At 35.2% G+C, this 24,584-nt stretch overlaps 1 protein-coding gene across 1 annotated transcript in view; it reads right to left on the bottom strand.

Annotated features, from left to right (window-relative positions):
* GLCCI1 (glucocorticoid induced 1) overlaps positions 1-24,584 on the bottom strand; it is a 123,061-nt gene that overhangs the window by 58,283 nt on the left and 40,194 nt on the right. The window contains exon 3 of the mRNA XM_047095229.1: positions 14,883-15,034. Coding sequence (XP_046951185.1) covers positions 14,883-15,034 — 152 coding nt within the window. The remainder of the gene's footprint in view (positions 1-14,882; positions 15,035-24,584) is intronic.

Here is a 24,584-nt window from a genome sequence, read left to right as displayed (position 1 = left end):
CTCTCTCTCTGCCCCTCCCCCGTTCATGCTCTGTCTCTCTCTGTCCCAAAAATAAATAAACGTTGAAAAAAAAAATTTAAAAAAAAAAAGAAATGGCTATGTCTGGATGTTAGGCATATAGGCAACTAATTAAGTGGTTTTTTGGTATTTTCTAAATTTTCTACAATGATTACTATTTTCAAAATTTACAACAGGATTTTAAAAAAAAATAATACTAAGACAGCTCTGCTTTATGACTGGTAAGTGTGCACACACCTACACTAAGGAAGCCCTCCTAACTTGAGACACAAATGTCAAATCTATTTTGGGAGACAGACTACACATTACATTAAGTTAGAATGTTAGTAGGGGCGCCTGGGTGGCTCAGTCGGTTGAGCGTCCGACTTCAGCTCAGGTCATGATCTCGCAGTCTGTGGGTTCGAGCCCCACGTCAGGCTCTGAGCTGACAGCTCAGAGCCTGGAGTCTGCTTCAGATTCTGTGTCTCCCTCTCTCTCTGCCCCTCCCCTGCTCAGGCTCTGTCTCTCTGTCAAAAATAAATAAAAACATTAAAAAAAAATTAACTTCATAAAAAAAAAAAAAAGAATGTTAGTATACATTACATAAAATATTTTTCAGGTTTCTTTTGACTAGGAGGGTTAGGGTTTTCTCCAGACTATAAGGGACCCAGACTCCGGACTACATATAGATCACCAACTACCGGCTATGGAAATGGAGTTGGTGATTTTAAATTTCTTTTTTAAGTTTATTTATTTTGAGAGAGAAAGCACAAGCAGAGTAGGGGCAGAAAGCGACGGGAGACACACGGTCAGCACAGAGCCCGGTGTGGGGCTCAAACTCAAGAACAGTGAGATCATGACCTGAGCCAAAATCAAGAGTCAGACACTTCAACTACTAAGCCACCCAGGTGCCCCTGGAGTTGGAGATTTTAGAAAAGCAGGAACATTTAAGTGTTTAGAGTAACTGAAAACTGAAGGTCATTGAAATGTCAAACACTGAGAAATACTAGTGGGAAGTTATTGATGAGAATACTGATAGGAAGTTATAATTCAGTTCAGGTATGCCTTTCATGGTACACTTTAATTATGTGAAGGCAAAAGTATCTAAAAATGTTCTCCTGATAATGTTAAACACAGAGCTACCATATGATCCAGCAACTCTCAGAGAAATCAAAGTATGTGTCCACACAAAATCTTGCGCACAAATTGTCACAGCAGTACATCAACTCATGAATGTATAAATAAATTCGAGTCTATACCCCAGAATATTAGTTAGCAATAAAAAAGAATGAAGTACTGATACATGTTACAAGATCAATGAACCTTACAAATACCATACTTAGTAATAGCCAGACACAAAAGGCCACAAATTGCATGAGTCCATTTATTTGAACTGTTCAGAACATACAAATCTACAGAGGCAGAGAGTAGATTCATGGGTGCCTACCACTGAGAGAAAGAGGACTGGGGACAAACAGTAACTGCTAACGAGTACAGCGCTTTCTTTTTGGAGTGCTGAAAATATTGTAAACTTGATTACAGCAACGGTTGCACAACCCTCAATATATGAAGAACCACTGAACTGTACACTTTTAAATATATGAACCATACGGTATATAAGTTATATCTCAATAAAACTGTTACTAAAATTTTTAGGTAAATGAGGCAATTATAAATCAATCATTTTTCAATTTAAAAAAGCCATGTACTGCTGAACCTGAAAGTCTCAAGGATTGTTTGCACCTTCTTGAAAATAACTGGTATTTTCTGTCATGCTTTTCTTGACAAGTTTCAAGTCACATAGAGGCACTAGTCAAGTAATACAATAGAAGAGGCGAGGAGGCACTGCACATTAATAACCCATCCAGTTAGGTTTCTTAAGTCACGTGGAGAACATGTAACACAAAAATTAAAGACGCAATGTAAAATAAAGTATACATTAAAAATGTTATTCTCGGGGCACCTGGGTAGCTCTGTCAGTTAAGCATCCTACTCTTGATTTCAGCTCAGGTTATGATCCCACAGTCATGAGACTGCGCTCCATGTCAGGTTCAGTAGGAAGAACGGAGCCTGCTTGGGATTCTCTCTCTCCCCTCGCTGCCCCTCCCCAACCCATGCGCACCCGCTTTCTCTCTCTCTCAAAATAAATAAAATAAAAACTTAAAAAGATGTACTATTCTCTGGCTTTTTAGAGAAACAGTTACTAATAGGCTACTGACATATAACCAGCTTGAGATAGTTATGTGAGGACTTAAAAGTATGAACAATATTCAATTTATTACTTGGAATGTACACTTAATAATACCCTTTCTGACAAGTTCTATCATACTATTGGAATAGATTTAAAATCAAATGAGGAGATCTAATTTTCAGTTTTTAGACATTATTAGAATGTATTCTATGGTATTACCATCTTTTAAGTTACAATTTACCTTGGTTGCTGGGTTTCAAAAAATTAATTCCACATGTAAAAAAGTGAAAGCAATTTACTTTTTTAAAAAGAGTATTTCCAAACCCTTTTTAACAATCACACCGGAATATAACTGCCTCTGAATTATCCAAGAGATAAATTACCTTTGTTGTTTCTTGATAGCATTTTAAAAAATCTCTCATACCTGAGAGAAAATCAGCAATATAGGTGATGAGGAGATATCTTCCAAAAATATTTCCACACGATTCCAAAGTCATTAAAAAACTAACAGTGCTCAACTGGTAGCATAAGACACCTAAGTGATGAGGAATGGAGGAGTTTCCTCAACAATATAACTCCCCTTTCCCATCCTTGGACCCACAGATGTGAAGTGCCATTTCTTACTTGTAAGACTGCACAGTAGGCAACGACAGCTACTTAGGACTGAATTACCAGGAATTATTTACTGAGTTTCAGGCCCCTACCATGCTGTGGAGTTATCTGTATAATTTCTACTCCATTTCCTATCAACTCAGACTTAATGCCCATAATCGCATAATCAATTGTTGATGTTAGTGACTTTCTCTGTCCACTTAATTCAGTATCATTGTATTTAAGCCTAATGATAGTAAAATATTATAGATTCTAAACCAAAGGCAACTAACATTTACAAATACCCACCATGTCCTAGATGCTGTGCTAGCAAGCTTAACATGCATTATTTTTTGTAATCCTCATTGCAACAGTTATCTCCCAAAAATAGTTATCCCCCCAAAGCTATGAGAATTCCAACAGCAATGGGAACTGTTTTCACTTGGTTTATACTCATGTTTCCTATCAATGTCATATATCTTATTCCAATAATTCATTTATACAAAGTAGTTATTAATAAGTGGACAGGCATATTACTTTCTCATACTATGCACTTAACTATGATTTAATTCTTAAATTCTTAAAGCTTAATATAACTAACAGATGTCCAAGTAAATGGTAATTATTTATTAGTTACAGCATTTTTAACAGAAAATTGATGGGTTAAAAGATATAAAAGGATGAGAACCAATGTACAGATAACAAAAGCCAAGTTGAGAGAAGAAGAGGGCTGTTCCAAATAAACACAAACTACTTCACAATTTTACCTAGAGCTAAATTAGGGTAAAGGCATGGGGGAAAAGACTAAGGAAAGCAGGTATTTTGCTACCTGTTAAATGTTTCTGGTAATGGGAGGAAACCCAAGTACAGGGGTATGGGGAAGGCTCTTTACTAAATTCTTTTACTTTTGAATCAAATGAATATATTACTTATTAAAAATTAGTAAGTACAATTTTGAGTTTCTGGTAATTTTAGTGATAGTATTTGAACTTTATGAATAAAATATTAAATATCTTAGCCACGGGTTTAACTTTTTCATCAGTATAGCTGAGTATATTCCTTTGGCAACCAAAAATATTACTCCCTAAATTAGGAACATGACTACTTTCGTGTGGACTGTTGAACTCCAGGATTATAGGATCTCTCTCTGAATTTGCTAATAGCTGAAAGAGAAAGTAAAGGTGATCCTCAACAGGAAGGAATCTTTATACATTTACTCAACAGCCAGTTAGGGACTGGCTCAATAAAAGAAACAATGTCCCTGGAATGCAATGTAAGAGGCCAAGATGGCCAAGTCTTCAGACTTGTTTCCATTTCCAGAAAAGCCTCGCACTCTCCGAAATTGTTCCATCAACTGCTGCTTCTTAAACAAACTTGCTTAATAAGGGCACAGGAAACCCAAACAGCTGTTAGTAAGCATGACTTTTGGTCAGGAAATGAGTTTTTGATCGGAGTATAAAACTGAAAGTTCTCTTTCAGATCTATTACTATTTGAGGTATAATATCCACTCCTTTGATTAAAGTCCTCCTCAGTCAAGCTCTGTTCACAAAGGGAGGAAAAGGATCGATTTTTTAAAATGTCATTTAAATAGCAAAAAATTTATGTATTTGAGTTCAGAATTGTTGACTTTATCAAATGTAGCTAAAGCCAAATGCTAAGTACTTATTCCTGAACAGTTTCTTAAAAATAAATAAAAATAAATAAATTTCTAGAGAAAGATGCTGGCATAGAGGTAGGATCATAAATCATACACTCAAACTTAATGAAATTAAGAAAAATAAATAAAAATGCTATTTTATATACTTCCCGGCATGTTCAAACGTTTCATCCTCCAAATTTTAAAATTAATTTTATTATTTTAATGTTTACTTAGTTTTGACAGAGAAAGACAGCACGTGGAAGAATCCCAAGCAGGCTCCACGCTGTCAGTGAGAAGCTCAACACAGACCGATGAACCATGAGATCATGACCTGAGCTGAAATCAAGAGTTGACCGCTTAAATGACTCAGCCACCCAGGTGCCCCTGAAAATTAATTTTAAACAATAAAATGCCAAAGAAAAACATCATCTGAAAAATAAAAGCAGAGTATGCAGAATTTCACTTAAGATCTAACCATCCCACGTACTACCTCTCAAAGAATGTAAAAAGTAAGTAAGAGCAATTCTAAAGTTGCCTCCGATACTAAATCTGGAGGGAAAATGAATGGGGGGGGGTAGATAGGTCGTCAAAGTGGAAAGATTTACATACAGAAAAGCTATTTTCACCTCAATTGCCCATCAATTTTTTAAAAACTGCCAAGCTCACCACACCATTTTTCCCTAATAGGGAACAAGTGATGGGATGGATGACTCCAAAATAAATGAATGGATAGATAAATAAGTAAATAGCACAAAGCTAATCATTTCCAGCAATAAGCAAGATTTGCCAGAACAGAAAGACAAAAGACAAAAACAAACTAAGAAATAAAAACCATGGGAAAGAGGTGAAAGAAAAGAGGAAGAAATTTCCTTTTGAAGTTTCCCTTTCCAGAAGTGAATCCACAGTACCATGGCAACTATCCAAACATTCACCTTTCTCCCTCTCTGCTAGTTAATGTAAATAATAATAGCAAGTATTTATTGACACTTAATGTATTGGTCACTATTCTTAGCATTTCAAATGCATTAACTCAATTTAACCCTTATGATAATCCTATGAAGTATACTATTCCATTAACAAATGAGAAAACCCAGACATAGAGGTAAAGTAATTTGCCCAGAATTAGAAAGTTGGATAATGCTAGAGTGAAGATTCAAAACCAGTCTTGATTCCAGAACCAGAGCTCCTGACCAATGGAAAACAAAAATAAAACAGAGTTTTCAATATTAATTTATATCATAAAAAGACTAAATTCAGAGGAAAAATATTAATCAAGACAGAGTATCCCATAATAATAATCAATACTAACCAGAAGGAAGATACAATGGACATAAATCTTTACACATCTATATTCTTAAGATATATAAGCAATAACCACTGGAAACATACATTGACAGAAATTTTAATTCAGTAACTGCCAGCTTATGATGGAACAAACAGAAATAAATCAAAGGGGCTATATGGAAGCTGAATAATATAATAACACTGAATATGTAATGAATTCTGTATCTAAAAGTAAAGACTATACTTCATTTTCAAATACTCACAGAGCATTAAAAGAAACAAACACGATCTTAACATTAGGCCACAAAGAAAATTTCACCCAAGTTTTCAAAGATGTATAATTCTATACTCTAAATGTAATAAAACTAGAAATTATATTTTTACTAGGAAAAGCAACTTTAACCATTTAGAAATTAAAAACAAAACAAAAACTCTCATATACTAAACAGGATATCAAAACTGAAACTACAGTTATCTCGCAAAATATAAATAATGGAAACATTATATACTAACCAAAGCTGAGCTCAGAGGATAAATCTTGACATAAAAATCACTTGTATTACTGAATAAGAAATAATACCACAAATACAAAAATTAAGCATTTATCTCTAGAATCTAGGGAAAAAAATACACTCCAGGAAGGCAGAAAAAAGTGCAATGATCGAGTAAAGTCAGAGGGCAATGAACTAGAAAAAAGAAAAACAGGAAAATAAATTCAACACCTTAACATCTTTTTTGTGCTATATAACCTAATAAATTTAATCACTCAAAACACAGATATGCAGTATTATAAGTGAGAAAAGAAAACTACAGATTTACAAGAAATTAAAAGAATTATACAAGAATATTTTGTGCAACTATGCAAATACACTTGAAAAGTGGGATGAAATGGATTATATTCAAATGAAAATACCAAACAAAAGAAATAGAAACTAAAACCAAGAACCACTGGAAAACAATTAAGATTTTACTGAAAGAGTTACCATCTAAAAACATACTAGTCTAGTTAGCTTCATAGGTAAAATTTTTTCAGACCCAAGTAACAGGTAATTGGGATGATATTTTCACCATTGTTCCAAAGCACAAAGGAAGGAAATCTTACAAAATCTTTTCATTAAGCAAGTATAACACTAAGGATTACATTATGAAAAATAAAAAAAAATTCAGACCCCGTTTCTGAATTTTGAAACAAATATAATATTAACAAATGCTTTATTTGCCACTGTATTATTTTTAAAAGAGAATTCCATACATAGCATTTATTCCAGAAATGTAATCATGACCAATTATTAAGTAATCTATTAAAGAAATTCACTATATTATAGGTTGAGTCAAAACAACATATTCATTTCAATGATGAAATGGTATTTCACATCTGAAAAATCACTTCTGATTTAAGAAGAAAAACAATTAGTAAAATAACTATGCTTAATGCTGCTCTTGTCAGAGTGAAAAGCACCAGCTCTGTTTTTAAGTTTATTGAGATCTGACATATAGTATTATATTAGCTTAAGGTGTACAACCTAATAATTCAGTACTTGTATACACTGTGAAATGATCACCACAATAAGTCTAGATAACATTGTTACCACTCATAATTATGGAAATTTTTTCTTGTAATGAGAACTTTTAAGATTTTCTTTCTTGGCAACTTTTTTTTAATGTTTATTCATTTTTGAGAAAGACTAAATGCACAGGCAGGGGAGGGGCAAAGGAGATGGGGCACAGATTCCAAAGCAGGTTCCAAGCTCTGAGCTGTCAGTACAGAGCCCAATGCAAGGCTAGAACTCACAAACCGTGAGATCATGACCAGAGCCAAAGTCAGATGTTTGACTGAGCCACCCAGACACCCCTCTTGGCAAATTTTAAATACGCGATACGAGATTATTAGCTACAGTTGCCATGCTGTACATCCCTAGACAAATTATTTATTTTATAATTAGAAGTTTGTACCTTTTGACTCCCTTCACCCATTTAGCCCACCCCCTAACTCCCAGCAACCATCAATCTATTCTTTGCACCTATGAGCTTATTTTTCTTAAGATTCCACATGTAAGTGAGATCTTATTTGATCATATTTGTCTTTGATTTATTTCACTGAAGTAAAATGTCTTCAAGGTCCATTTATGTTGCTGTAAATGGCTGGATTTCATGCTTTTTTATGGCTGAATAATATTCCATTGCATACACACACCATAACTTCTTTATGTACTCATCTGTTGGTGAACACTTAGGCTGCTTTCATACCTCAGTTATTGTAAATAATGCTCTAATGAACATGGGGGTACAAGTATCTTTTGGGGTTAGTGTTTTTGTCTTCTTTGGATAAATACCCAGAAGTGGAATTACTGGATCATGTGGTAATTCTATTTTTAATTTTTTTTTTAAATTTTTTTTTCAATGTTTATTTATTTTTGGGACAGAGAGAGACAGAGCATGAACGGGGGAGGGGCAGAGAGAGAGGGAGACGCAGAATCGGAAACAGGCTCCAAGCCATCAGCCCAGAGCCTGACGCGGGGCTCGAACTCACGGACCGCGAGATCGTGACCTGGCTGAAGTCAGACGCTTAACCGACTGCGCCACCCAGGCGCCCCTATTTTTAATTTTTTGAAGAAACTCCATACCGTCTTCCATGGTGGCTGCAACAATCTACTTTCTCACCAGCAATGCACAATTATTTACTTTTTTCCCCATCCTGGCTAACTCTGGTTTTTTGATAACAGTTATTTGTATAAATATGAGGTGCTATCTCACTGTGGTTTTGATTACGTTTCCCTGATCATTAGTGATGCTGAGCATCTTTTCATTTTCCTTCTGGCCATCTAAATATCTTCTCTGGAAACATGTGGATTCAGATCTTCTGTCCATTTTTTAATTGGATTGTTTGTTCTTTTGCTATTGAGCTATAGCACTTCTTTGATATTCTGGATATAATTTGCAAATATTTTCTCCTGTTTAGTAGGAGGCCTTTTCATTTTATTGTTTCCTTTGCTGTGCAGAAGTTTTTTAGTCTGATGTAGCCCTACTTATTTACTTTTTCTTTTGTTGCCTTTGCTTTTAATGTCAAATACAAAAAATCATCACCAAGACCCACATAAAGGAGCTTACCACCTAGGTTTTCTTCTATAATTTTTATGGTTTCAGGTCTTACATTCAAGTCGCTGATCCATTTTGAATTAAATTTTGTGTATGGGGTATGATAGTGGTCCTGTTTTCCCAGCATCATTTATTGAAAAGACTTGTCCCTTCTCAACTGTATATTCCTTGCTCCTTTGTGATAAACTAATTGACCATATATGCATGGGTTTATTTCTTGGCTCTCTATTCTGTTCCATTGACCTATGTGTTTGTTTTTACACCAATACCATACTGTTTCGATTACTATAGCTTTGTAATATAGTTTTAAATCAGAGTATGATGTCTCAAGCTTTCTTGTTATCAAGATGCTTTGGCTATTCAGGGTCTTCTGTGGCTCAATACAAATTTTAGGATTATTTGTTTTGTTTCTGTAAAAAATGTCATTGGAATTTTGACAGGGATTATACTGAATCTGTAAATTACTTGGGGTAGCATGAACATTTTAACAATATTAATTCTTCCAATACATGAGCATGGAATATATTTCTATTTGTTTGTATCTTCTTCAGTTTCTTTAGTCAATGTCTTATATAGTTTTCATGTGCCAGTTTTTTACCTCCTTGGTTAAATTATTTCCTAGGTATTTTATTCTTTTTGATGCAATTTTAATGTTTATTTTTGAGACACACACACACACAGGGTAAGCTGGGGTGGGGCAGAGAGAGAGACACACAGAATCTGAAGCACGCTCCAGGCTCTGAGGTGTCAGCACAGAGCCCAACATGGGGCTCACACTCACGGACCCCAAGATCATGACCTGAGCCGAAGTTGGACACTTAACCCACTGAGCCACCCAGACGCCATTTTAAATGCAATTTTAAATGGGACTTTCTTAGTATCTCTTTCTGATACATTAGTGTAAAGAAACACAACAGATTTCTGTATGTTGATCTTGTATCATGCAACTTCATACTGAATTCATTAGTTCTATCAGCCTTCTGACCAAGTTTTCAGTGTCTTCTGTATAGAGCATCATGTCATCTGCAAATAGTGACAGTTTTACTTCTTCCTCTCCAATGTGGAAGCCTTTTATTTCTTTTTTATTTCTCTATTTTCTTTCTTATTGCCTTACTGCTGTGGCTAAGATGTCCAATATATGTTGAATAAAAGTGGTGAGAGTGAGCATCTTTATCTTGTTCCTGGTGTTAGAGAAAAAGCTTTCAGTTTTTCACCATTGAGTATGATGTTAGTTATGGGCTTGTCACACATGGCCTTTATTATGTAGAGATACATTCTCTCTATACTCGCTTAGTTGAAAGTTTTTTTCACAGATGAACGCTGAATTCTGACCAATGCTTTTTCTGCATCTATTGAGATGATCATATCATTTTTATCCTTCATTTTGTTAATGTGATGTATCACACTGAACAATTTTGCAAATGTTGAACCAACCTTGCTTCCTGGAATAAATCCCACTGATCATGGTGTATGATCCTTTTAATGTACTATTGAATTAGGTTTGTTAATATTTTGTTGAGGTGTTTTGCATCTAAATTAATCAGGGATACGAGCTTTTAATTTTCTTTTTTTGTGGTGGCCTTGTCTGGTTTTAGTACGCCAGGTCTCTTCCAGCCTCTTCCTATAATAAGTTTCATGGCCAAACTTAACGTTAAGTGGGCAGAGAAGTAAAATCCTACAATGTGCCATGGAGAGAAAATGTGTATATTTGTGAAGAGAATGTGTATATTTGCTACCATACTTGGGAACTCAGAAGAAACATGCTTTATTATTGCTCTATACTGTTTTTATTGTTTGAACCCTTTATGGAAAGTGTATGTACTACTTTCTCATTTAAAAACATGCTCACACTCAGAACTGTAAATCTGAGATGAAGCTTTAGATAACATGGTCAAAACTGAGAATATACTACTGATTACTGTAACTTTAACTGTAGGTTCAATTTTGGGAGTTGGTAATAAATTTTTGTTTAAAAAAGGGTTTTATCTGCAAGGCTGATATATTAAAGTAATATCAAATTCCACAAAAGGTTTTTAGTTTTTATTTCTATTAAGCTACACAGACTATTCTAATAAGCTGGCAATGATCCATTTCCTCATTAGCCTTAAATATGTGAAGTGGTCTCTTTCAGTCCTCAGTGTAAATATGTGATTCTGCAAATTTGGTCTGCTATTTCAATTAATAGAGGAAACTGAAGTTTGGACCACACAACGGTTAATTCAGTGGCCATGATTATTCTCCCAACATTTTAAAATACTCAACCTTAAAGTTTACTGAAAATAACTGCCTCATGAGCACTAAAAAAGCCAACATTTAGATTCTCTATGTAACATTTTGCTATATTTGCTTCATATATCTACCTATCCATCAACTGATCTTATTTTTGATTCATTTCAAAGTAAGCTGCAGACAGCAGTACATTTCACTCCTGAACATCTGATTAGAGTTCAATATTTGTTTAGGCTCTATATTTTTAAAGTTCTATAGTAAAACACACAAATGTATACTTGTGTAAGTTCTGAAAAATGCATTCACTCATATAACCAAAACCTCTATCAAGATATACAAATCTTCCATCATCCCACAAGGTTCTCTCATACTGGGCCTTAATTTGAACACATGATGCATCTCCAAAGTCCACAGTGATTTTCACAACACTATGCTACACTTTTGAAAAGGCCCAATGTGTAAGTATATTAAATATTGAGAATTTTATTCCTAACCCTCAATAATTAAGGTAGTTGAAATATGGAAATGTGAAAGAAAAAATCCTAGAGACACCCTCCACCAAAACCAGACAGCCTAGATAGCAATATTTGTAGCAAGCGACTGTACCACCTTCTCTCCACTAACTTACCCTAAATAAACAAAATCTTCTATTTGCATCGCTCAGAGTTCAAGAGTTAATCCAGAAAGAATGGATGTGACAGTAAAAAAATAAAAACAAAAAACATCTCACATGTTCATCTCTTGTACCTTCAATTAAACCAACAGATGCTTGGGGGCAAGACCATTTCTTATGCTTCTAAAGTAAACACTGGGTTAAGTCTATATGCTTCAGGGGTTACTATGAGAAACAGTGGAGAACTCAAGAAAAAGCAAAAGCTTTGGAATCAGCCAAATCTGAGTTCAAATTTCTTTATTTTTATTAGCTATATAACCAAGTACAAATTACTTAACTTCCCCATGCCTCAGTATCTCATCTGTAAAGTGAGGCCTATGTTTTACCTTCCTTTCAATATTGTTTCTCAAATAAATGACCTACATAGAGACCCAGTCAGACCTCTGTCCTGGACCTTGAGTTTTAGGAGGAACTACTCTGGCCCTCTTCTACCCACACCCCTCCCCAAAGGTGAAGAGATCATGGGTCCAAAAGGACATACACACCATGAGCCCACACCTCTACCACGGACTAAGCTCTGGGTAACCTAGACCCAGGAATTCCTTGCCTAAACAGAGCAGCCTGGCTTCTAAGTTGTGAAAGAACCTATTCCCTGGGTCTCACTTCCTGAAGGAGTACGAACAAAGCATGGATGTGAGAACTGGGGCATTGAAACATATGTGTGAAGCCCCCTCTCAGAGAATAGAATGGTGTGTAGGGTAGGAAGAGATACGGGCTTAGGCTCAGAAGATGGGGTGGGATCAGAGCATGCAGACACATCCTGGCATGTAGGTCTGAAGAATCCAGGATTTCTTAGTTCCAACTTGACGTTCAAGGTCCATGTGAAGGTTTATTTGCCAAAGTGGAAGGACAAAATATATCTTATATAACAGTTTGTTATACACATATGGTATGTGGGTCTTCATTTATATTTGCTCCAAACCATGCAAATGTTGCAAATGGGCCTATCTGTATCCACTACTAATAACCTACCATGGGTACTGACATTCACTTTCATATATTGTCATGTATAGTTACATAACATTATCATGAGTTAGGTTTCACTAACCTTGTCACACAGATAAAGAAACAGACAAGCTTAAGAAGCATACCCAGAGCCCTCTTTTCTATCTCCATCTAGTTTTCTTCTTAATTCTGGAATATCGGAGTTTCCTCCTCTGTAACTTCAATACTAAACTCTCCAAGATAATGTGCCCCTAATCCTTAACTTTAGTCCTTATTCTCCATGACCTCTCTCTTTGGCACCTGATGGTGTTAACAATTCTTCCTTAGAACATCTTTCCCTTTGGCTCCTAAGGCTAGACTACTGCAATTCTTCTCTTAGCTTTTGCTCTTTACCTGGCTCCTCTGTTTCCGGATACCATCTGCATAAAGCATATACTCAATAAAAAGTAGGATTTTTTAAAACCTAAAAAGAAAAGCTGCCATCTTTAAATACCATGCCAGTTACTCCACTAGGTGAAACACACAAGCACACTATTCTATTTATTCTAACAGCACCATAAAACTGAAGCTCAGAATGATTGACAAATTAATCTATATTTGACACCTGGCTCCAACACTTCCTACCTTTATGATCCTCAGTAAGTCCCTTAGCTTCTCAGAGTCTCTGCTTCCCCATCTGTGTCATCTTACATTGTTCTTGTGAGAACTAAATGAAACTCGGGATGTAAGAAATGCAGCACATGATCTACAGTCAGTAAATGTTAATCCCCTCCTCTTCTTGTTGCTTCCAGGTAAATATATTAGTGTGCATTTTTCTCTTTCCCTGTGTGCTTTTCCAAAGAGGAAGTCCTTGGTCTCTTGATCTTCTTTCTTTATATACCATGTCTACACTTTATCACACTTGTGAACCCTACTCTTCCAAAAAGATGGTCTTGAATTATCTGTGTCCAATTCTAAGTGTCCAGACCCACATCTCTGAGTTCTGCTAGTTATTTCTACTTGAGAAGCCCATTGCCTACCACATCAAACTGATCCTTTTCCTCATAAAGCAAAGAATGGAAAGCAAAAGACTATGGATAGCATAAAATATTGCAAAGACAAAACTGATAAGATGGATAATAAAGAAGCTAATTTCATGGTTTCAAGCTTCTCTGAGAAAATTATAAGCACTGAGAAGATCATGTCCAAATTTCCTCCCTTTTTCTTCAGACATGAAACTCAAATACTTCCATTTCCCTAACCTAGAAAGCTTCAAATCTTCTCATTCCTTTGAATCCTCTAACATTTAAATGCTCCATTCATCAAACATCTAATTATATACTATCTTCTATTACTGATTTTCATGAATTTACATCTTATCTTCCTAACTATGCTGTAAGTTCTTTAAGGCCAGCAACCGTCTCTTAAACTTTTAATATTCTTCAAAATGCTGATTGACGACTATTATGAAGAAATGGTCAAGAACTCAGAAATCATAAAGTAAGATATTTTCATATTTTTCCCTGACTTGGAAGGAAAAGCTTCTCAAATCAAAAGTTTGGGGAACCTTCCATAAGCAGAAAAAGTGTGACAAACAGTAAACGTTCTATTTAGATATCAAGGTTTCTAGTCTTCGGTTTTAAACAAACAGGGACACCTGGGTGGCTCAGTTGGTCGAGCATCGGATTTCAGCTCAGGTCATGATCTCCTAATTTGTGGGTTCGAGGCCCGTGTCGGGCTCTGTGCTGACAGCTCACAGCTTGGAGCCTGCTTTGGATTCTGTGTCTCCCTCTCTCTCTTTTCCCCTCCCCTGCTCATGCTCTCTCTCTCTCTCAAAAATAAGCAAACATTAAAAAAAAAATTAAACAAAATCCTATAACATGAATTTCCTTAGCCATGTGCTAGTACTTTATAAATTACTTTCAAAAATTGTGTAAACTTTTCTTCAAAAATTATTTATATTTTCTAATGTACTTACTAGTTATGTTAATTTCTGTTAAGCAATTCTTAAAACTCTAAGTCTCAAAAACCATGTAATATAAACTGATGTGCTCTTTATTAAATTTTAAATAATTTTAAAACTTTTAAAACCGAAATGACAATAAACCATTAGTCTAAAGCTTATTAAAAGAAATGGCTTCCTTCTTTGGTTGAATATATTTCAAATTTGGAAAAATGTGATGAAATTACATTTTCTTTATTGTGATCAAAACAGAACTGCAGGGTAATAAAACTGATTTTGATTTGCTCATTTTACCTGAGTAGCTTTATCTTTCATGCATGAAGGGTAATGAACATGAGGATCCCGTGGCCACTGTCCTGTGAGATAAGGTCCTGTTATCGTATCCAAAGAAGAGGTTCGCCTTATTGTACTAGAGGTTCGAACTTGCTGAGCTTTTGGCCTGTCCACTATAAAAAGTGAAAAAAAATTAGATTAGTCACTGATAAATTATGTAAAATTTAAACTTCATAGTCTGTAGAATGTCACCCTGCCAAGTTTCCTTATGATACATATTTACCCTAACAGCTCTTTCATATATGACCTGATGAAGTTTGCAGACCCTCTCCAAAGGAAAATACATTCACATATTAAATCTTGCATATATTTCCAGGGCTGTCAGATGCTTGTTCACCCATTCAGAGACCTATTCTAAAATCTACCCATCATCTTCACTGCCATTACTTTAATTAAGACTCAATCATGTCTCCCCTGGACTGCCAGTTTCTTCACTGCTATCTCTGCATCTATCTCAATTGGGCTACATCCCAACACCACTAAAACAAACAAACAAACAAACAAACAAACAAACACTTCCATGGTTAATTACCATCTTAAAGTTAAAGCCTGTATTTTTTACAATTTGGCTCCCATATACCTTGGTGCTTAATGTCTTGCTACTCCACTATAAATCCATGCTAACTACAAAGTGCCAAATGAACTGCAGTTTCCCAAATGTACAACACTCCCTTCTCTGCCCCTATACATTCTACTACTTCCTGAGCAGACAACCCTCTCCTTTTGTGTTCCCCTGACAAACTCTTATCTCCAAGAGCAGCTCAGGTGTCACACCAACTCTGTGAAACCTTCCCCAAGGCTTTTCTTTCTCCATCTCTACCCTTGGTTTCAGATATATGTGACCCCTCTGCTTGTACGGAACTGTAAGTTTGTCTTTCTCCCCCACCAGGACTTAAGTTTAGTCTCTACAGACTGAAAAGGAATCAATGCTCAATACTACTTAAATCAACTTATTCATAGCTACACAAAAATAACATGTATAAAGAACCTCATATTGTAATTCAATTTCCTCATTTATGTATGAAGAATCTGGCCCAGAGGGATAAAACAGAATTGTCCAATGAAAGAGAACTGCCAACAGGAGCCAGAGGTAAAAAGGAAGCAAGATCTCCAGACATTCTACACAGTTTAGTCAATCTACTCTAACAACCTACTTCCTTCCATTTGGGTACTGCAAATACTGCTTTTCAAAATTAAAATGATCATAATGAACTCTACAGTTTCTTAACAAAGAAATTATAGTCTTTCCATATACACATCCCCAATAATTTACCACCGACGTGCTTTCTATAATAAAATCCATCCAATTACAAGCTCCAAAGCTCAGAGTCTCATCCAGGGTTACAGCTCACATGGAACTAAAATGCCTTGCACATTAACAACAATTAAGGAACATTTGTTTTGAATACTGTCCTTCCACTATCTTCCTGAAGCCAGACTATACAGGGTTTTTTTATTGCTTTGTTTTTTTTATCAGAAAACAAAACACTGTATACTTTGGTGTTATCATATTATTTACATATCTTAAAACTGCAGTTTTGATTTTTTTCTTTAACCCGAGAGTGTTACAGAAGATAAGAAAATTACCAAATTCCCTCCTCATCTTTATTACTTAGCTCTAATTTCATTTCACCATGGGCAGAGAATCTAGGATACCTACTATTTCTATCTACTCTTTGGAATTATCTGAAATTTTCTTTGTGACCAAAAACATGGCCAATTTTTATAAATATCTCATGAGTCATGAAGAAGATATATTTTCTGTTTTCAGAATATAGGTCTTTATTAGTCTTGTACCTCAACTGAAATAAAAATACAGAATATAGGAATAATATAATTATCATCTGGATCTGTCACAAATTTAGAGAAGAACTCTAAAATTTCTAAACTTCTTTTAAGATCTAATAATTCTCTTTATTGACATTTTGTATCATTTACATTTTAGTTCTGTGTAACCTGACACATACTGATCCATGATATCAGTACTATGGCTTACATACTTCACCATTATGATCTGTTCCATATATCACGTTTTAAACTCTGTCAAATTAAACATTAACATTGTGACCCCTTTTGCTCTCTATTATAATTTGCCTGCTATCCCTACTCTTGAATTTTCAATTTCTTTCAATCATTCTGCTTACGCATGTGTCCTATACTCAGTATATAACTAAGCTTTTTGGGAAAAAAAGCTATGCAGTAAGCCTTCTTGTAGAAGATAATTTTATCCCATTTACATTATTGCTATAGTAAATTTAACTTGTCATGTAACTTTCTTCTTCCTATTTGTAATGCTTTCTTGCTACTTGTCCTGTTTCACTGTTTTTTTTTGTTTTTTTTTTCTTCTCTCCTACCTCCTCCCCCATCACAACTAATACCTATGTAGACTGTTTTTGGTACTAGTAGAAGTTATTTATATTAATTCCTTTAAGTATTTTTTTTCTGGCTATAAAAGCAATACCCACAAATTTTAACAACTTTGGGAAAAGGAGAAAATATGTCTCTCATAATCTAATTTATAACAATTTGTTTAAAAATTTTAAAAGTTACTTTATATTCCCTCCACCAGGAAGACACAAGAGACAAAAAAGATTGTCTTAAAAAAGAACCAACATTTATAGCAGTCCACCACTAAATACAAAAAGTCCTGCATAAAGGTCAGCTGTAGCCAGAAAACGAAGAACCACTACATGTGGAAAACTTATGCCTAAACTTACACTGCTCTGAACTATTAAAATGTCATACATACGCTACTTACAACTATTAAAACTCCTCCTAACTTGGAAAATAAACCATAGGGACCATTTTTATGTTTTATAATGAAGAAGCAATATAAATGAGCTTCTTGATCTATATATTTCAATCTATATCAAATAACTCTTGCTATATATTTTATCACTCTGGACCTGTGCCTATCACTCTCAAAAGATCACATGTTCTCCACGTAATGTCCATTCTCTAGGATTAGTGACTTTGTCAGAACTGTGGTCTTCAAGCTATTTTGACTAAATACTCTTATAGGTAAGCATGGAACAACATCTGTAGTTATTCATTTATAAATGAGATATGTACTGTATTACTAATACGTTAAGCATTATAAAACTGATAAAACAAACACATGATATGGAAGAAAAATAAAAATACACGTGTGGAAAAAAACAGAAGTTATGATGTTTTCCTGTATCTCAAAAGATGGCCTTATTACTTTAATGGACCTGAAACTGGGTGCTAGTCTCAATGTACGGATTGGCCACTTAGCTCTAATTTTACAAGATTATCCTACTGCTTAATGATGTTCAGAATGTGTAGACAAGCACCAGACATTACCACCACCAAAACAAACAAAAAGATCTGCCTTAAAAAGAGAAAACAAGTTAGGACAACGCGGTGTCTATATCTTGTTACAAAATTCATTCTACCAGTCATCATTTAAAAAAAAACTAAAGTATATGAGGCATATATTCTTGATAGGTCCTATTTCAAACATATTCTTTATTTTTTTATGTTTGTTTATTTATGGAGGGGGGCGGGGAGGGAAAGAGAGAGAGGAAGAGAGAGGATCCCAAGTAGGCTCTGTGCTGTCAGCACAGAGATCTCACAAACCGTGAGATCATGACCTGAGACAAAATCAAGAGTTGGGTGCTCAAATGACTGAGCCACCCAGGTACTCCCGAACACTCTTTAAAATAAAGATTCTCACCAGTGCTCACAACCAGGAAAATTTAAAAGATAGGGAATTAATTTCCAAATTATTTCAAGTGTAAAAATCAGATTAGGTTTGAAAATTGGCAAGGACAGTACTCTTCCAGGATATGATTAGCCATAATAACTGAATCTATCAAATATCACTAAAGCCCTAGACTTAACAAAAGGTTTGTCAAAAACAATGTAATTCTATTTCTTTTTTTTTTATTTTTTTTTAACGTTTATTTATTTTTGAGACAGAGAGAGACAGAGCATGAACGGGGGAGGGTCAGAGAGAGAGGGAGACACAGAATCTGAAACGGGCTCCAGGCTCTGAGCTGTCAGCATAGAGCCTGACGCGGGGCTCGAACTCACGGACCGTGAGATCATGACCTGAGCCGAAGTCGGCCGCTCAACCGACTGAGCCACCCAGGCGCCCCAATGTAATTCTATTTCAACAAGATGACTTGTTACCATTATCCAAATTATCATGGCAATTAGCTTTTATATATATATATATATATATATATATACACACACACACACACATATATATATATATAAATTTTCAAATTTGTCTGAGAGAGGACAGAGAGAGAGAGAAAGCTCACACAAGCACACAGAGAGGGAGGGAGAGGGATAGAGAGAGGGAGAGAGAGAATCCCAAGCAGGTTCTGCACAGTCAGCCCAGAGCCCAACATGGGGCTCGATCCCACAAACCATGAGATGATGACCTGAGCCAAAATCAAGAGCTGGATGCTTAACTGACTGAGCCACCCAAGTGCCCTGGAAATGAATTAGTTTTTAACTGCCTCAACATCTAAGCCTCGATGCTCACCAGTTTTTATTTATTTAACTCATGGTGTTATCTCCTATCAACTCAGGTTTTACAATCCAGTGCAATATGGAAAATCAACACTGGCTTTGCATTACTTACATATTCAATACAATAAATTGTCTATGTCATGGTTACAGCTGTGATTAGAATATGTAGTTTTGAATTGAGTGATCACAATTATTTCTCTAATTATTACAAAATTACCTCAATTCAAGTAGATCAAGAGGACACCCTATGAGCTAGAAACATACATTAGTAGAGTCAGTCTTTGAATTAATTTACAAGAGTTTAACTTAATAGAATTGCTAAAATAAATATTCAATTATATTTATGTAAGGTATGAAAGAAAATCAATTAAATAAATACTTAGTATCATTACTTAAGGAAAACAGACATCAGGAAAACAGTACCTTCATAAGTGGTGAAACCAGGTAATCATTATTACTAAATAAAACTTGCTAAATGTCTGCCATATGGAAAGCACTGTTACATGTACCAAGGGAAATTGCAAAACAAGTTTCAGATTCTCTTCAAGGAGTTTATATCCTGGTTAGGGGTAGACATGATACATAGAATTAAACTATAATATAAAGCAGTATATGTATGGCAAAAGCACACCAAAGGAGAGGAAGGGAAAGAAAGCAAAAAAAAAAAAAAAAAAAAAAAATTAGGCAGCAGATATCAAGAATGCTGCTCTCCAACTACACAAAAGGAGTAGTAAGAGTCTTTGCCATGCTACTTCACCAGTCCTGCTGCTAATACCCTTACTTAAATAGTTGAGGGTAAAACACAACTAACTTCAGCAAAAAAATACGATGGTTAGAAAAAAAAAAAAAATCACACCTATTTCCAGTACTATCATTCTATTAGAATCAGAAAATGACTGTTGACAGCAACAGTCTATAACAAGTCGTCCTCATTACATTCATCTAAAAGTTGTTCTTTCCTGCCCCTCTTCACCTCCTTGAATAGGAAGCCACATGGCAACAGCCTGGGTCTCCTGAGTACCTACTGAGAACTATACAAAATACTTCTTGCTCTCTAACAACCAACTGGAAATTCAACTTTAGAGTAATAATAATAAAATAGGCTTAAATGCATGAAGCTACGTATTAGATAACCCTGAATTTGAATAGCAAACTAGCACTGTTCAAAACAGTTAAAACATGCCTGATATCTAACTGCCAGAGCAATGTAGTATGATGTTAAATTAATTAATTTGTTCCCAACAATGTTTACTTCAGTGGCAGTGAAAAATAAAGTTAAATACAACTTCTGCAAGCTAAAAAAGAAAAAAAAAAGTTACTGAATATTGGAAACTTAAAGAACTATAGCTCCAGAATAATATGAAACAAGCCACCAACCACATCTTCCAAACTAACCTTACCAGGTGACAAAGATGATACAGTATTTTTGAGTGCCATAATGTAGCCATACAGAATGCAAACCAACACAAATAAAAAAGTACTCATATTTTTTCTTGGACCATTAACACACTCCAACCTATTTCATACTATGTTCACCCTACTACAAAAGTAAAAATTGTCAGTTCTCTGTGTTTAGCTCTCAATTAATGATTATTAGCCAAAGCTTTCCATCTACACTTCGTGATTACATGAAGCACATCCAAACTTAAAGAAAGCATTTAACGATTTATTTAAAACTTCTTGAAAAAGAGCTATTACTCCTTCAACTATTGTGTAATGCCTAAAATTCCATGAAACTTAGCCATTATAACGCCACCAGAATGAACTGCTTCTTTATTCAAAATCCATCACTGATTACCATTGTAAAGCATCTTCCAGCCATTCAATTGAGCAAAATGCTTAAGACAACTAAGTACTAATACCACTTTTCCAGTTCTTTCTATCACAGAACTCGTAACTAGTTTTCAAAATGTCACATTACAATGTGAGCCAATGGTACCAAAACAAACATATATATTTTGTCTTGAATTTAAGCTCCTGAAGTATGTAAAAACATTTTATCCTACCACAATTGTAGTAAAAATAATCATGTTTATCATTTAACTTTGCTAACATTAGAAATGAAAACAGCCATTAAGTCCCACAATGTGTTGGTGTGTGCCTGTGTATGCCTTAAATTACCTAGTACTGATTAGAACAATGTTAAAGAATGCTTTAAAAAAAAAAAATTGAGAATGCTTTTTTGCCACTACAGTGTTAACACCTGGGCATGTCTGAGAAGTAAAAGAAACAGCTTTCTAGTATTTCACTTAGAAATGAGATCTTAGGCAATCCTAGAACAGAAAGACACAAGGCTCTCAGGCAATTCAATGGTGGACTAAGCAATGGAACTCAAGGATGGGATCCTGTGTGGCTTTCTTACAAGGATCACCAGGCAGCTTGTTAAAAATGCAAGTTACCAGGCCAGACTCCAAGAGATTCTAATTAAGAAATTATACAGGGGAACCAGGTATCAACACATTTTTAAACCAAACCAGACTGGTTCAGATGCTTCATAAGCTTTGGAAAACACTGAGGTCCTAAAGCAGTGTTTCTCAAAGTCTAAGACTTTTGTTAAATATGCTCACTTGTGTGCCTGTTTTCTTATCAACCATGTGAGACTCTTTGGTAGAGGAGAGGGATCAAGAAATCTGAATTTTTAGTAAACATCCCAGGTGATTCTTAATGCTATTAAAAGCTTAAGAACCTATGTCTGAAGGACTGGGACCAGATCCTTCGGAACTGTAGATACTCAAAAATAAAAACCTGCTATGACAATAATTTACTCCCATTTAAAGGCACTGGAAGTTTGACTACATATACCTAAGGAAATATCCTGCTGCAAAGTCAACCAACTCTTTGAAATCTGCTCCTAGCAGCTAAACTTCTAGAATTTAATAAATTTAATACTCACCATCTCCTTTAAAAGGTTACTTTCTAATTTGAGGCCAGCCATGACATAGGAAACTTCACATTTTAATACAGAAAACTCTAGGCAGAATGCTTAGGCACACCAGAAAGATGAGATAACAAAGTTCAATATAGCTTCCTTTGGACAGAGATCTTCCTGTCCAAACAGGGTATTGTGCATGCAAATAAAAGTGAAGTACAAAAAAATTTACTTCCTCAAACACATGAGGAAGTCTGAAAAAAATAGATTAAGTAGGTTCCCTTATAAAATGAAAGTGCCAGAGCAAAATTAAATCAAATACATAGGTAAAGTGAAATTTAAATATTAATAATTAATTTGACTACAGCATTTAAGCCTGAGTTTATTAAACAACCTTTATCTTTACAGAAAATCAATGAGCTTTTCATAACGTCTAACTTAATTCATTCATATTATAATTTCAATCTTCATCATTGAAAATCAAAACAAGTTCACTAAGCCAAGATTGAAGACATTAAATTACCTTCCTTCAACTTCAACTTGAAATGATACAGTTCCTAATCTAGTGGAGATCAAGAACAACTATAAATAAATACAAGTTGGAAATATTCACCCCACTGGCTCACTCAGGTTAAAAATAATTTTGCTAAAGGCCTATTTGTTATCAGGGATTTGCTTCAGTATTTCTGTAGTGAGAGCTCTTCCTCGAGAGCCGTAGTTTTAAATTATTATCACTGACAAAGATTTTCTCCTTGGCCAAACTTTAGTCAGGCTCCTCTGAACTCTTCTCAACTAGGCCCTAACTTTTGGGCTTCCATGTTTGTCTCTGCACTGTCCAATTTTAGCAAGAATCCCTACCCTCAATATTTGATCACTCTTGATATCTGATCAAGTTCCTCATCCTCCACCACCCCCATGTGATAGCTGATCACCCTAGACTGCCTTCGACAATAACCCTGTGATGTCTGTTTAGCCAGAATCCTCCCTTATCCCAGTGTTTCCTTCTTAGTAATTTTCCATCCATTAACACTCACCCTGCTCCTTGGCTAGAAATCCCCACTATTCTTTGCTGTATTCAGAGTTTGAGCCCAATCTCTCTTCCTCACTCCAAAACTCCATTGCAGTGGTCCCTACACATATTACGACAGTCTCCCTGAATAAAGTTTGTCTTACCTTTCTTTAACAAGTCTCACAATTTTTTCTTTAACATCACCAGCAACATTAAGAGTCTCCTTACCTGACAAGTATAAAGAATGATTTCCAAAATAAATTGCCAAAGTTTTTTTTCAAGTGTATAAACAAGAATTAACAAATGCAAAGGGAGACTGGTATACTTTTCTAGCCAATCTAAAGTACGTTAATATTGGTCACCTAGTAGAATTATTACTAGATTCGGTTTTCCAAAGTCAACACAGTCCAGGCACTTTACTAATGGCCTTTATAGGTCTTTCTTCCTTGACATCTAAGAACACAAAAACACATAGGCCATACAAAACAAAATCATCAAAATAAAATGAACTTCAGATAAGAGACAGGAAGGACACTAGATCTGAACACGCTAGCTGAAATCAAACTAAAGGGCAAAAATTGAAGCCCTCTTAGTGTGAGTAGATTCTGAAACACTAATCAAGCATACCTGGAATCCTGCCACAGAGGCAATCTAGAAAACATGCAGAAATGACCATATGGCAGCCCTGCAGAAATCTGGAAAGGAACCAATCAAGAAGTTGACAAGAGAAACAAACATGCTTCTAACCAAGCTAAGCCTGACACAGCCTGTAACCTGAGATTTGTCAAGAAAACAATTTAAAAAAATGTAGTCATGCAGCCATTTAGGAATGATCTTATGGGTTACAGCTCACTCAAATTTGTGTGAAATGGCACCTAAGATGAGATAAGGAAAGCCTTCAAGCTTGTTTTCAAGGAAAGCCCAAGAGAAGATCTTTTTGTATCTTTTGTTTTAAAGAAAATTTCACTAAGATAGCCATAAAGCCCGGTGACATGCAGTGGAAGAACACGCAACAAAGTAAGATGGGGCTCTTGACATTTGGAATACATCTACAAAGAAATTACATATGTGGTAGAGAAGATGCTAAAAAAATTTTAATGCATTTTTTTTTCTGGTAGCAAAATAATAGTCCTTTAAAGAACCTTGGTGAAGTCATAATTAGTAGAAGGTTCATAAGCTTTATGAACTTCCAATGAATTCAGTTCACAGAGATTCCAAACATCTAAATCCATTATGACTAACGGGCTGAGACATTAAAGAAATAATCACTAAGTAT

Source organism: Lynx rufus, unplaced genomic scaffold (genome assembly GCF_022079265.1).
Source record: "Lynx rufus isolate CCGP_SWC_20201006 ecotype Redwood Valley unplaced genomic scaffold, mLynRuf1.p SCAF_4, whole genome shotgun sequence".
Classification (NCBI taxonomy): domain Eukaryota; kingdom Metazoa; phylum Chordata; class Mammalia; order Carnivora; family Felidae; genus Lynx; species Lynx rufus.
Note: the sequence above shows the minus strand (reverse complement) of the source record. Positions and strands in the feature narration are given on the sequence as shown.